The following is a 10941-nucleotide window of genomic DNA, read 5'->3' as shown; positions in this document are numbered from 1 at the left end:
GTATGGATTTTAGGATGGTTAAATTGGAAAATGAGCCTTTAAAAAATAATCCTAAATAATAAATCAATCTTCCTGACAGTATTTTTTTGTCGGTGAATTACTTAGTGATTATTAGAAATGTGGTGAATCTGAGTAAATTGCTACTGGCGTTACCATCATCTGAATGTCTATTCTGACAATAAGGAAATGGTAAACTTCAGGGTTTGGATTTATCCTGGTGTGTTTTGGGAATATGACGATGCAGATACATATTGCCATGCTCTATATGAGAATATGAAAAGTCCTACTCAAAAAAATTTATTGGCAAAAGTTGATAAGCTTTTTGGAGGTAGCAATACAAAGGGATAACATTAATAATTTGTTATTTAATGGGATGGAATGTGAAACACAGGGGTTCTGTAAAGGCAAAAAGGGAAAGAAAATGAAAATGTATTGAATGGCTACTATATGCTCCATGTTATGGGATTCACTAATTTAATCCTGACAACAATACTGTAAGGTAGGAATGATTATCCCTATTTCACTTGGCATCAAATTTCCTCTTCATTACTTACTAATAATCAATCCCAGGTAAGTGACTTAACCTTTTTATACCTTAGCTTCCTCACTGATTAAAATGAGGGAATAGTAATGCCCAAGTCCCAGGGTTGTCTGGATTAAATACAATAATATACATTAAATCCTTAGCCCAGTGCCTGGCTCATAAGAGCTAACACGTACTGACTTACATGCACCAGACACCAGGCTAAGAAATTTAAATTCATCATCTCGTTAAATCTTCACACAAATCTTCACACACTTTATGGTAACTCAATTGTTATTGTTGTTCTTCTAAGTAATACGTTTTATTATTTTTTGTAGCTCAGAGACCTATGTGTACAAGATTAAGAAATTAACAAGTGGCAAAATGATATTCAAATTTAGCTTTGTCTGAGGGCAAAACCCAGAAACTTTTAAGAATACCCCACATCAGAAAATGGTAAGTTTACTAATAAATTACCTTATTTTTTTTTCTCTATAGAGCTTCTGATTTGGACTCTGATGTGAGAATAAGACATTTGTTAAGTACAAGATCACATTTTTGTGCTTTAAATTGGACTTAAATGAAAATGTGCTGCAGATTGGAAGAATGTATGTATGAAAATAAACAATGTTGCAGTTAGAGGGGAGACTATACTAGCAATGGCTCTTGGGCAACTACAATTGTGCTCACCCATTCAGTGTGGTATTAATACAGAGTAGTGAGTGTTTATGGCCCAGCAGAAAGGATCTACGTGACATTAGGCAGGAGATAAGGTCAAGCAGGTAAGACAATATAATCCCTTTGCTAATTTTAAATTCCATATCTAAGTTATAAAGCCAGATCTCCCCAACTATTTGCTCATAGTACAATTGTAAATCCATAGGCAGCATCTAATTTACCTTTAATAAAAGTGGATAAATCCATGACTTTGGGGTGACTATTTCACAATCTATTTGGAGTGGAGGGATGAGGAAGAGATCTCTGAGACCACGATGAAAGAGCAACACATTCTTGCTCAGTTACCACTGGGTTCATTGTAGGACTTAGGATTTCACACTTCCGATTAGGTTTGCAAGTTTAGGGACAGAGTTGAACCTCTAGAGGAAGTTTTAAAGATGGTCTAGAGGAAGAATTGAGGTGGGGGAAACACCTGAACTTGGCATCTGACAAGGAATTTATGGGAAAATAGAAATGTTTGGTGGGGATTTCTATTATGCTGTTTTGTTGTGTGGTGTATGATATCAACTTCTGAATATCCCCCATTAAATCTTTGGTAAAGTTTGCATTTGGGGGGCTGTTGCTTCAAAGAATTTTTTTTGTTTGCTTTTGTTTTTGTGTAATTGGGAGGATAAGGATCTGGGTCCTACTTTAAGATGAGGAGAACATACTTGCCAAGACTATAATTTTTTTTCTAGCCTACAGAAATGATGGCCTTGAACTTTAATTTACCTATAGCACTCTCAGTTTGTGTTTCTTTTTATTAAATAATTTTCTGTTTATACAACATCTTGCTATCGTTGAGAAGGTGATACAAGTTCCTCGGGCTAGTTGGGGGCAGGTTGGGCGAAATGCCAGGTCAGAATATCAAGGGACTGACACAACAAAATGTGGCACTATCATGAACTAAATGGACCCTGATTGGGTCTGGTGTACATGGCCTCTTGAGTGGATTCTGTCTTTGTTTCGTAATAGACCAAGAGTTTGGGGGTGCCTCACCTGTGTCATTAACTGAGAATCTCTGACCTGGGAGCTAGGAACAATCTTCTTTTAGGAGATTCATTTACTTGTCAGAGAGTTAGACATCCGAAAGTCTACACTGACACACCGTTGCACATTTGACACTGACATATGTAAATTCCCTAGATCAGCAAGAGGAGGTCCTTTTGGGAGACTGTTCTCACATAACATCAATTATACTTGGCTATAGGAGTAATTCGCTTAGCTAAAGCAAGGGAAGAATCCCTACCCTCTGTGTTCCTTGCACTGTCCACTCGGGCCTCAGGGTGGATGCTAAACGTCCTGTTGTCCTCTGGCTGAAAAAAATCTGCAGCTGGTGAATTTGTGACCTATTCTCTCAGCTGGATCAGGACCCCGTAGTCTTCCTTGGTTGACTTGGCCTTGCCTGGGCTGTTGTTGACATTACAAGTCCCTTGAATCTCTGTCATGTCCTGTCTTTATCATATATATATATATATATATATATGATATATATATATATATATATATATATAGGAGATATAGGAGATACAGGAGATACATATATCCTCCTTCACTATGGCTGTCCTTTGGCAGGATTTCCAGCCCTCTGATTAACTATTTCTTCCATCCCTACTCTGGGGCACATTGGAATTTTGGGGTTCCTCGGATTCACTTCAGAGCCAGGGGAGGAGCACAAGTGCTAACTGGTCTGCCTGTTTGGCCAATAACAGCACACCCCTGCATTTCTGTCATTTCTTTGTGGACGTTGTGTTTCCCTGTGAGTCTTTATGTCTTCTTGGCTTGTTCCCTGGAAAGCCAGGCAATTGTTCATTCGGCTCTAGGAGGTCTCCATCTCTTCATGAAACTTCTCTAGGTCTTCTAGCTCTTTGCCTCCCGGACTGAAGCTCAGGGAAGTCTGGACCATTCATCTCTGACTTCCTGTATCCTTGTTCCTCTCACCAGGATCTTCCTCCTTGCTTCCTTCCTCTGCCTGTCACTTGCAGTTGCGCATTTCTCTTCTCATCTAATCTTTCCTATTCTAGCCTTATTCTTGGCTTTATTTATTTATTTTTATTCCTGGCTTTAAAAGTATGTGGTGTATTGGGGAGAAGGGAGGAAACCTAGCTTCCTAATAAAAGAACACACAGTAGATGTAACTACGTTACTAAATGAGCAGTGTGTGTAAACCTCTGGAGGTATTTGCATTTGGAAGGAAGAGGCATTGGCTATGGAAGGATTGTTGGTGTATGTGTATGTGTGTGTGTGAACATGCATGCAGGGATGGGGGCGTTGGGGACGGAAATCTGTTTTGGACCTTTCCGGGTGTTTCTTCAGGAGGAAAAAGCACCACTCTCCCCTAAACAAACTCTTGACTCTGGGCCGACTGATGTCCTCCGCCTCCCATTCCTTGTCCTCTTTGGGTGTTCTCCCCACCTGCTGGCCTGTTCTCCGTCCACCTACCTAAATCCTGTCTGTGGGTGCCTGCTTTTGCTTTTGTGCAAGTAAGGGTTTGTGTGGTATTTATAAGCTTGTCTGGTGGCCCATTTGGCACTTACCTTATACTATTAATTAGCCTTTTCTGTATATATGTGCTTTAAGCAAGATTGAAAACATTACAGGAGCAGGAATTCTCTCTCGAAAAAAAAAGAAGAACATACATTAGAAAGAATTTAAAATATATTATACTGTTCATGTTCAAAGCACATGAGGGAACTACTGGACGAGAAAAGACAGATTCATCATCTCAGACTTTTCTACAGTCTAGTAGGGAACATGCCCCCAGCTAACATTCAGAAGGAAGAATTGGGGTAAGTGAGATATGGAAATATAAAATACTTTGGGAGAATTGGAGAGAGAGAGATGTCCTTTGTGGTTGAAGGAGGGTGGGGGTGGGAATGCATGCAGAGCAGATGGGATGAGGGAGGAGAGAAAGGCAGAAGGAAAGACATGGTGGCAGCAAAGTAGAGCAGAATGGCAGAGTGTGGCATTCTGTAGTGTGCAATAATGTGGGGTAGGAGACAAGTCTGGGAGCCCGATTTGATCCCAGCCTCTCTGGGCTCTGTACTGAATTTTCACTGGAAGAGGAAAAGTTGGCAAATCATTCCCAATCCAAGTATACTTTCTCTGCAGATCTTTTATCTCTTTCAAATAAGCTCTGTTTACTTGTCTAATTAATAATTTCTACCCCAAACTTGCATAGTTAGATAGTTAGAAACTTTCCCTTCTGACTCAGGGAGGAGTGAAAATCATAATTTAGTTGACTTTTACAGAGCTATTTGGGCGACTGTCTGGTTTGACTGGAATAATGGCTCTTTTCTTTCTTTGTTTCTCACCAGCCAGTGTGGTTTGTGATTTAATAACTAGGCAGAGCACTGAAATTAATACTGGTAATATTTCAAGCTTGAATGAGGAAAAGGGAGGTAAGAATTTTAAATTGTTAGTTTTTTTTATGTGGGCAGCTTTCTGTGTTCTTTGGAAAGAGTTTAGACCAAGCAAGATCTCACTATCAGTTTAAAAAAAAGGTGCATGAAGCTCTTTTCCTCCCCAGCTGCTTGAAGCCTCGCCGCCATCATGAACGACACAGTAACTATCCGGACCAGGAAGTTCATGACTAACCGACTACTTCAGCGGAAACAGATGGTCATTGATGTTCTTCACCCTGGAAAGGCAACGGTACCTAAGACAGAAATTCGGGAAAAACTAGCCAAAATGTACCACATCACACCAGATGTCATATTTGTGTTTGGATTCAGAACCCATTTTGGTGGTGGCAAGACAACCGGCTTTGGCATGATTTATGATTCCTTGGATTATGCAAAGAAAAATGAACCCAAACACAGACTTGCAAGGCATGGCCTGTATGAGAAGAAAAAGACATCAAGAAAACGACGAAAGGAACGCAAGAACAGAATGAAGAAAGTCAGGGGGACTGCAAAAGCCAACGTTGGTGCTGGCAAAAAGTGAGCTGGAGATTGGACAACAGAAGGAGTAAAGATGCTGCAGTGGCTTTATCTGTGGTGGTTGTGCAGATTTTTCATGAGAGGATCAATAAACTAAAAATGTTAAAAAAAAAAAAGAGCATGAAAAAGGAAATGCCCCTGCTCTACTTTATTTTTCCTTTAATACAGTTCAATTCCTAAATGAGAAGGTAGTTTTTGCCATCCTGTGTCCTTTAAGAAGTCTCCAAAAGGAAGTGATGACTTGTGGAGATTGATTTAGTTAAAAAAACAAACAAACCAAAATGAAAACAACCCAACTATGATTCTGGGTTATTTTGTAAGTGATCTAAGGTATTTTGTTTTTCCCTAAAATTATAACAATGGAAGATAGATACATTCCTTTTTGTGTGTGTAGGTATTGGGAAGCTCAGATAGAGATAAGTGTGAAAGATAAGACTTATATAAGCTATCTAAGCAGGTGTGCTTGATCAAAATAAGATTCACAGACACATTATTTCCCCTTTTTCCCTAATACCTTTGAAGAGAAGCTATATATATATATATTTTTTTTTTTTTTTTTTCCTGAAAGAGAACAATTCTTCATCTTGCATTGGTTAGGACCAAGACAAAAGGAACACTTGACTGTTCTTTATTTTTGGCAGAACTGTTCTTTATTTCCTAGTGTTTACCAGGAAATATTCATAGGATACAAAATACACATTTTGGAAAAACGAGGGACTGTGCTGAACAGTCAATATTAAAGAAAATGGAGGTTTTCCCACTATTGTTTTTGGTGATATATGGTGTATATCATGTTAATGGACTTGTCAGAGAACTTAATGAATGATTGTAAGGATCCCCTCAGTTAACACCTCCTTTTTAAAATCCTTTTTTTTTTTTTTTTGGTTAGTTGCTTAGTTTTTTTGTTCATTTCTAAGTTAAATCAAAATTTTCTGTCACTTAATGTACATTACTTGATTTCATCCCAACAACCACATAAAATTTGGTATGAAGATATTCATTATATTGTTAATGAAATTGAGGTTCAGAAAGGCTAAATAATGGATGGAACCGGGATTTGAACCCAGGGATTTCTAATTCTTTTTTTTTTTTTTAAGATTTTATTTGTTTATCTGACAGAGAGAGACACACAGAGAGGGAGAGGGAACACAAGCAGGGGAAGCAGGAGAGGGAGAAGCAGGCTTCTAAGAGAACTAACGTTCCAGTCTTCTCCTCTTCTCTTCTTATGGATTTTCCCAAATGTGGCTGTGAGCCACTTCCTTACTTCCCCAAAGCATAAGTACCGCCAGGTTGTAGCACTTGGAAAGCTTTTCAAAAGTCTCATGAATTACAGGGGAAATTATAATGCAGAAAAGGAAGAAAACCATGAAACTCTGTATTAGATTAAATAGCAATAGATACAAGTCCAAGATATTTGTAACATTTACTAGCCTCATGCCTTTGCTGAGGGTCATCTATCTGTATGCCCCATGTGCAGCTGGTGGTGGGCCAGGTACCATTCATAGGGTGTGTTTCTATTCATGTGTTCCAGATTCACCATTCCCAAGGGAAATCAACTGTCCATGACCACCCTCAAGTTAACATTTGCCGAGTCACAGAGTCCACATGTGGGAGGTGTTCACCTTCCACATGAACACTTAGAGTTGTTTGACTCTCCATCCCCTCTCTTCTCCCTCACGCAGAATGCTTACATTTACTTTTGCATAACCAAAGACCCATGGACTTTTGTGCCAAACCCACACTTTCCCCAAAGAAGGTCTGTCACCCACCTAGAGCGACAGAAAACTACTGGTACATTTAAGCACTTCTCCTGCTTTCTTTAAAAGTATAGAAATATTCACAGATCTGTACCCCTGAAACAAATAATACATTATATGTTAATAAAAAAAAGAAAAAAAGTATAGAAATATTGAGGTCCAGCTCTGAGAACCTCAGTACCCAAACACAGTTTAAAGTCTGTTTTCCTTTGTTACTCCTTTAGGCAAGACTGACACCTTTGCTGTAAGACATTATGAAATATCCAGGTTATTTTTTATTTGCCTATGAACAGATGAGATGGCTTTCTAATATTTTTAAGTAAAAGAGCAAATTATGGTGTGGAATACAAAGTGCATAGGGAAAAATGTGCAAAATTTGTCATCAGTGGGTACTTTGTAAAGGTCTTGGAACTTGGCCACATTTGGAACACTGAAATTTTCCAGTTGACATGTCTCATAAGTGATCGCAATTAGATTTGTCTTCAGGATTTGTCAAGAACTAGTTCACGTAGCTGGTTTAGAACATAATACCCTCAATACAAACATTTGTATTTGATGCTTCTTGAATGGGTAAGCTTGATTCTGTTAAGTGACCATAGATTCGCCTTTGAAAATTTTATTATTTTTAAAAAATTTGATAGTACTATAATTATACTTCCTGGATTAAACCAATTGTTGGCTGTGTAACCTTCAGCAAATTACTTCATTTCTCTGCTTCTCAGTTTTCTTGTTTGCTAATTGACTGTACTAATAATAGCTGCCTCATAGAATTGTTGTAAGGATTATATGGAATGATAGGTGTAAGGTCTTCACCCAGTGCTTGGCACACAAGTGCTCACTCAGTGTTAATTATGATTATTAGTATTAGTAATACTAGGAGTAGTTGCACCTGATAGGGGCCATTAGTTGTTCACTCTCTCAAGAAGACTGTACCTTCTGGGTGACCAAAGGATGTCCCACCCAGCAGAGCTGGTATTTTGAGTCTCTGGAGTCAGAAAACCTGGCTTCAAATCTGCATTCTGCCACTTGCAGGCTTTGTGACTTTAAGCAAAATGCCCAGCCTCTCTAAGCCGCAGTTTCCTTGTCTGCAAAATGACAATAATGGCACCTACCTCATGGGTGTTGTGAGAATTAAATACCCATGTAAGGAACTTGGCATAATGCCTGGCAGAGAGTAAGCCCTCAAATGTTAGTTCCTTCTCAGTTCATATTCTTCATTTTTATCTTTCTTATATTATTATTCTTATTACCTGACCTTTATCCTATAAATAGTGTCAACATCCTGGAAGGATTTCCTCCTCCAGGGTGCACAGGGGCATCTCAAAATGTGAGGGCTGAGAAACACTTGCAGGTCAAGAAGTCAAGGAAAGGCTATCTAGTTAAAATTCTCAGAAAGGTATTTTGTTGCAACCAAAAATGACAAGTTTAGGCCAAAGAAAAATTCCTCAGGAAGGTAGTAGGGGAACTCTTCTAAATGCTCACACAAATAGTCAAGGATGTGGCTTATTGCCTCACCTGAAGGGTGGGTTTCCCTGCCCTCCAGGCTCCAGTCAGTTCTGAGTCATAACTGTGTCACCCCCTCTTCCCTGCCCAATGCCACTTCCTGAGGCTGGTGAAGATTTTCCTCCAACTCCTTAGGCTGTGATGACCTTGTTGTTTTATAGGGACACCAGAGGGAGTCTGGTATTGTGAAACATAGGGATTTGGCTTGGACCCTGATTTCAGCCTCAATTTGTCAGTTCACCTTAGGCAAGTCATTAACTTTTTGCCATTTTAGTTTCTTTAAGTGCAAAGTAGAAAGACTAATGTCTGCCCTTCGGAGCTCATAGGATCATTTCAAAGATTCCGTAACACAACATATGCAGAAGCCATTTAAAATTTTCAAATGTCTTTACACATTTAAAACATTATTTGCCTGTGTACTATGGTTTGGTGTGATGAAGAATGCAGGGACTTGGAGAGGGGAAGATCTCATTTCAGCTCCATACTTCTAATTTTGTGACTTGAGATAAATCCCTTACTTTCTTCAAGTCTCAATTTCCTCATGAACCCACTTTTGCGTGTTCTTTTTATTGTTTAATTATATATTCTAATATTTTGTTAAAGATTTTTGGATCTCTATTCATGAGGGATTATGACCTGTAGTTTTCCTTTTTTGTACTATCTTTGTCTGCTTTTGATATCAGGGTAATACCAGTTTTGTACAATGAATTAGGAAATGTTTTCTCTTCTACTTTCTGGAAGAGACTGTGTAGAATTGGTGTTAGTTTTTTTTTTAAATGTTGGGTAGAAATCTTCAGTGAAACCATAATTTTTGCTTCAATCATTAAACATTACTTAGAAATTATGAGGGGAGCATAAGTCAATTATATTTACCCATATTTTTGTTTACTGTACTCATTCTTCCTTCTTGATATCCCCAGATTTCTTCTTTTACTGTTCCCTTTCTGTTTAGAGATCTTTCTTCAGTCATTATTTTAGGGTATGTCTTCTGGTAACAAATCCTCTTAGTTTTCCTTCATGTGGGAGTACCTTGATTTCCTCTTTACACCTCAAGGATCTTTTCACTGGATATAGGAATCTGGGTTGACAGTTACTTTCTTTTAAGCCTTGAAAAATATTGTGTCCATCAATTCTGGTGAGAAATCATCTACCATTAGAGTTGTTTTTCCCATACAAAGAAATGATGGGTTTTTTCCTCTGGATGCTTTTAATATTTCCTCTTTGTCTTTTCTTTAGTTTCCAGAAGTTCTTTTTAAGTTTTTATTTTAATTCCAGTTGGTTAACAGATAGTGTAATATTAGAATCTGGTGTACAATGTGGTGATTCAGCACTTCCATACAAGACCCAGTGCTCATCACAAGTGCACCCCTTCATTCCCATCCCTGTTTCACCCATGCCCCACCCACCTCCCCCCCTCTCGGAATGCATTCTCTATAGTTCTCTATTTTTTTTTCTTTTTTTCAAGTAAGTGATGAATCACTAAATTCTACACCTGAAATTAATACTACACTGTATGATAACTGGTGAACTCTACATATACTTAATGGAATAGAGAAGTAGAGGGGAGTAATATGATGATCGAATGGAAATTAAGGGCACATTTGAAGGCCACCTGGTGTTGAGATTCACTTGAAAAATAAGCCAAGGGGCACCTGGGTGGCTCAGTCGTTAAGCGGCTGCCTTCGGCTCAGGTCATGATCCCGGGGCCCTGGGATTGAGCCCCGCATCGGGCTCTCTGCTCAGCAGGAAGCCTGATTCTCCCTCTCCCACTCCCCCTGCTTGTGTTCCCTCTCTCGTTGTGTCTCTCTCTGTCAAATAAATAAATGAAATCTTAAAAAAAAAAAAGAGAGAGAGAGAGAAAGAAGCCAAGAAACTGTGGAAACAAGGTTACTCCTAGTAACTGTGTAGAGAGGCACTATTTTCAGTCTCTTGATAAACTAGCCAGCCTGGGCTTTGACTGCTATAAAGATTTCATTAATAAGACTGGTCAGAAGCAATCCAATGTATTATGTATTTAAAAAGTGATTTCTTGCAGGGATATGTTTGAATAGCTAGGCAAAGAAAATAGTATGTTTTCTTTCCCTTGGTACAGGTTGGAGGGGGGTGGAGAATGCATAAAGTGGAAGAGGAAAAAGAGGATCCCCTAAGGAAGGATGTGGTGAGATGGTGCAACTGAAGAAATTCCATGTGAAGGAGATGACAAATTCTACATTGTCATTGTCTACAAGAGCATCCATTTGTCTGGGCCAAAGATTACACGTTTGTGTTGGAGTGCTATACATGCCCCTTTCTGAGTTCAAAAACATTTTTAAAGCTAAAGAGGACTGTTGGTTCCTTCCCTTAAATTATAGCTTTCATTTGCCTCATGAACCCACTTGTAAGTATGTTTTCCATACCATGTGGCTCCTCTTCTTACTCTTGTCTAAAATCACAGGCAGAAGACTTGGAAGCAAGCCTCTGGGTGTTCAATGAGCTTGTGGCCATTATGTAGGAGCCTTCA

At 38.9% G+C, this 10941-nt stretch overlaps 1 protein-coding gene across 1 annotated transcript; it reads left to right on the top strand.

The window, feature by feature from the left end:
- The first annotated feature begins 4770 nt into the window (after nucleotides 1–4770).
- Nucleotides 4771–5185, top strand: LOC118356734 (40S ribosomal protein S24-like). Its single transcript, XM_035726285.1, has one exon. It carries the CDS (start codon nucleotides 4793–4795, stop codon nucleotides 5183–5185), a length of 393 nt encoding a protein of 130 aa, XP_035582178.1. The 5' UTR covers nucleotides 4771–4792.
- The last annotated feature ends 5756 nt before the right edge of the window (nucleotides 5186–10941 follow it).

This window comes from Zalophus californianus, chromosome 2 (genome assembly GCF_009762305.2).
Source record: "Zalophus californianus isolate mZalCal1 chromosome 2, mZalCal1.pri.v2, whole genome shotgun sequence".
Taxonomy (NCBI): domain Eukaryota; kingdom Metazoa; phylum Chordata; class Mammalia; order Carnivora; family Otariidae; genus Zalophus; species Zalophus californianus.
Note: the sequence above shows the minus strand (reverse complement) of the source record. Positions and strands in the feature narration are given on the sequence as shown.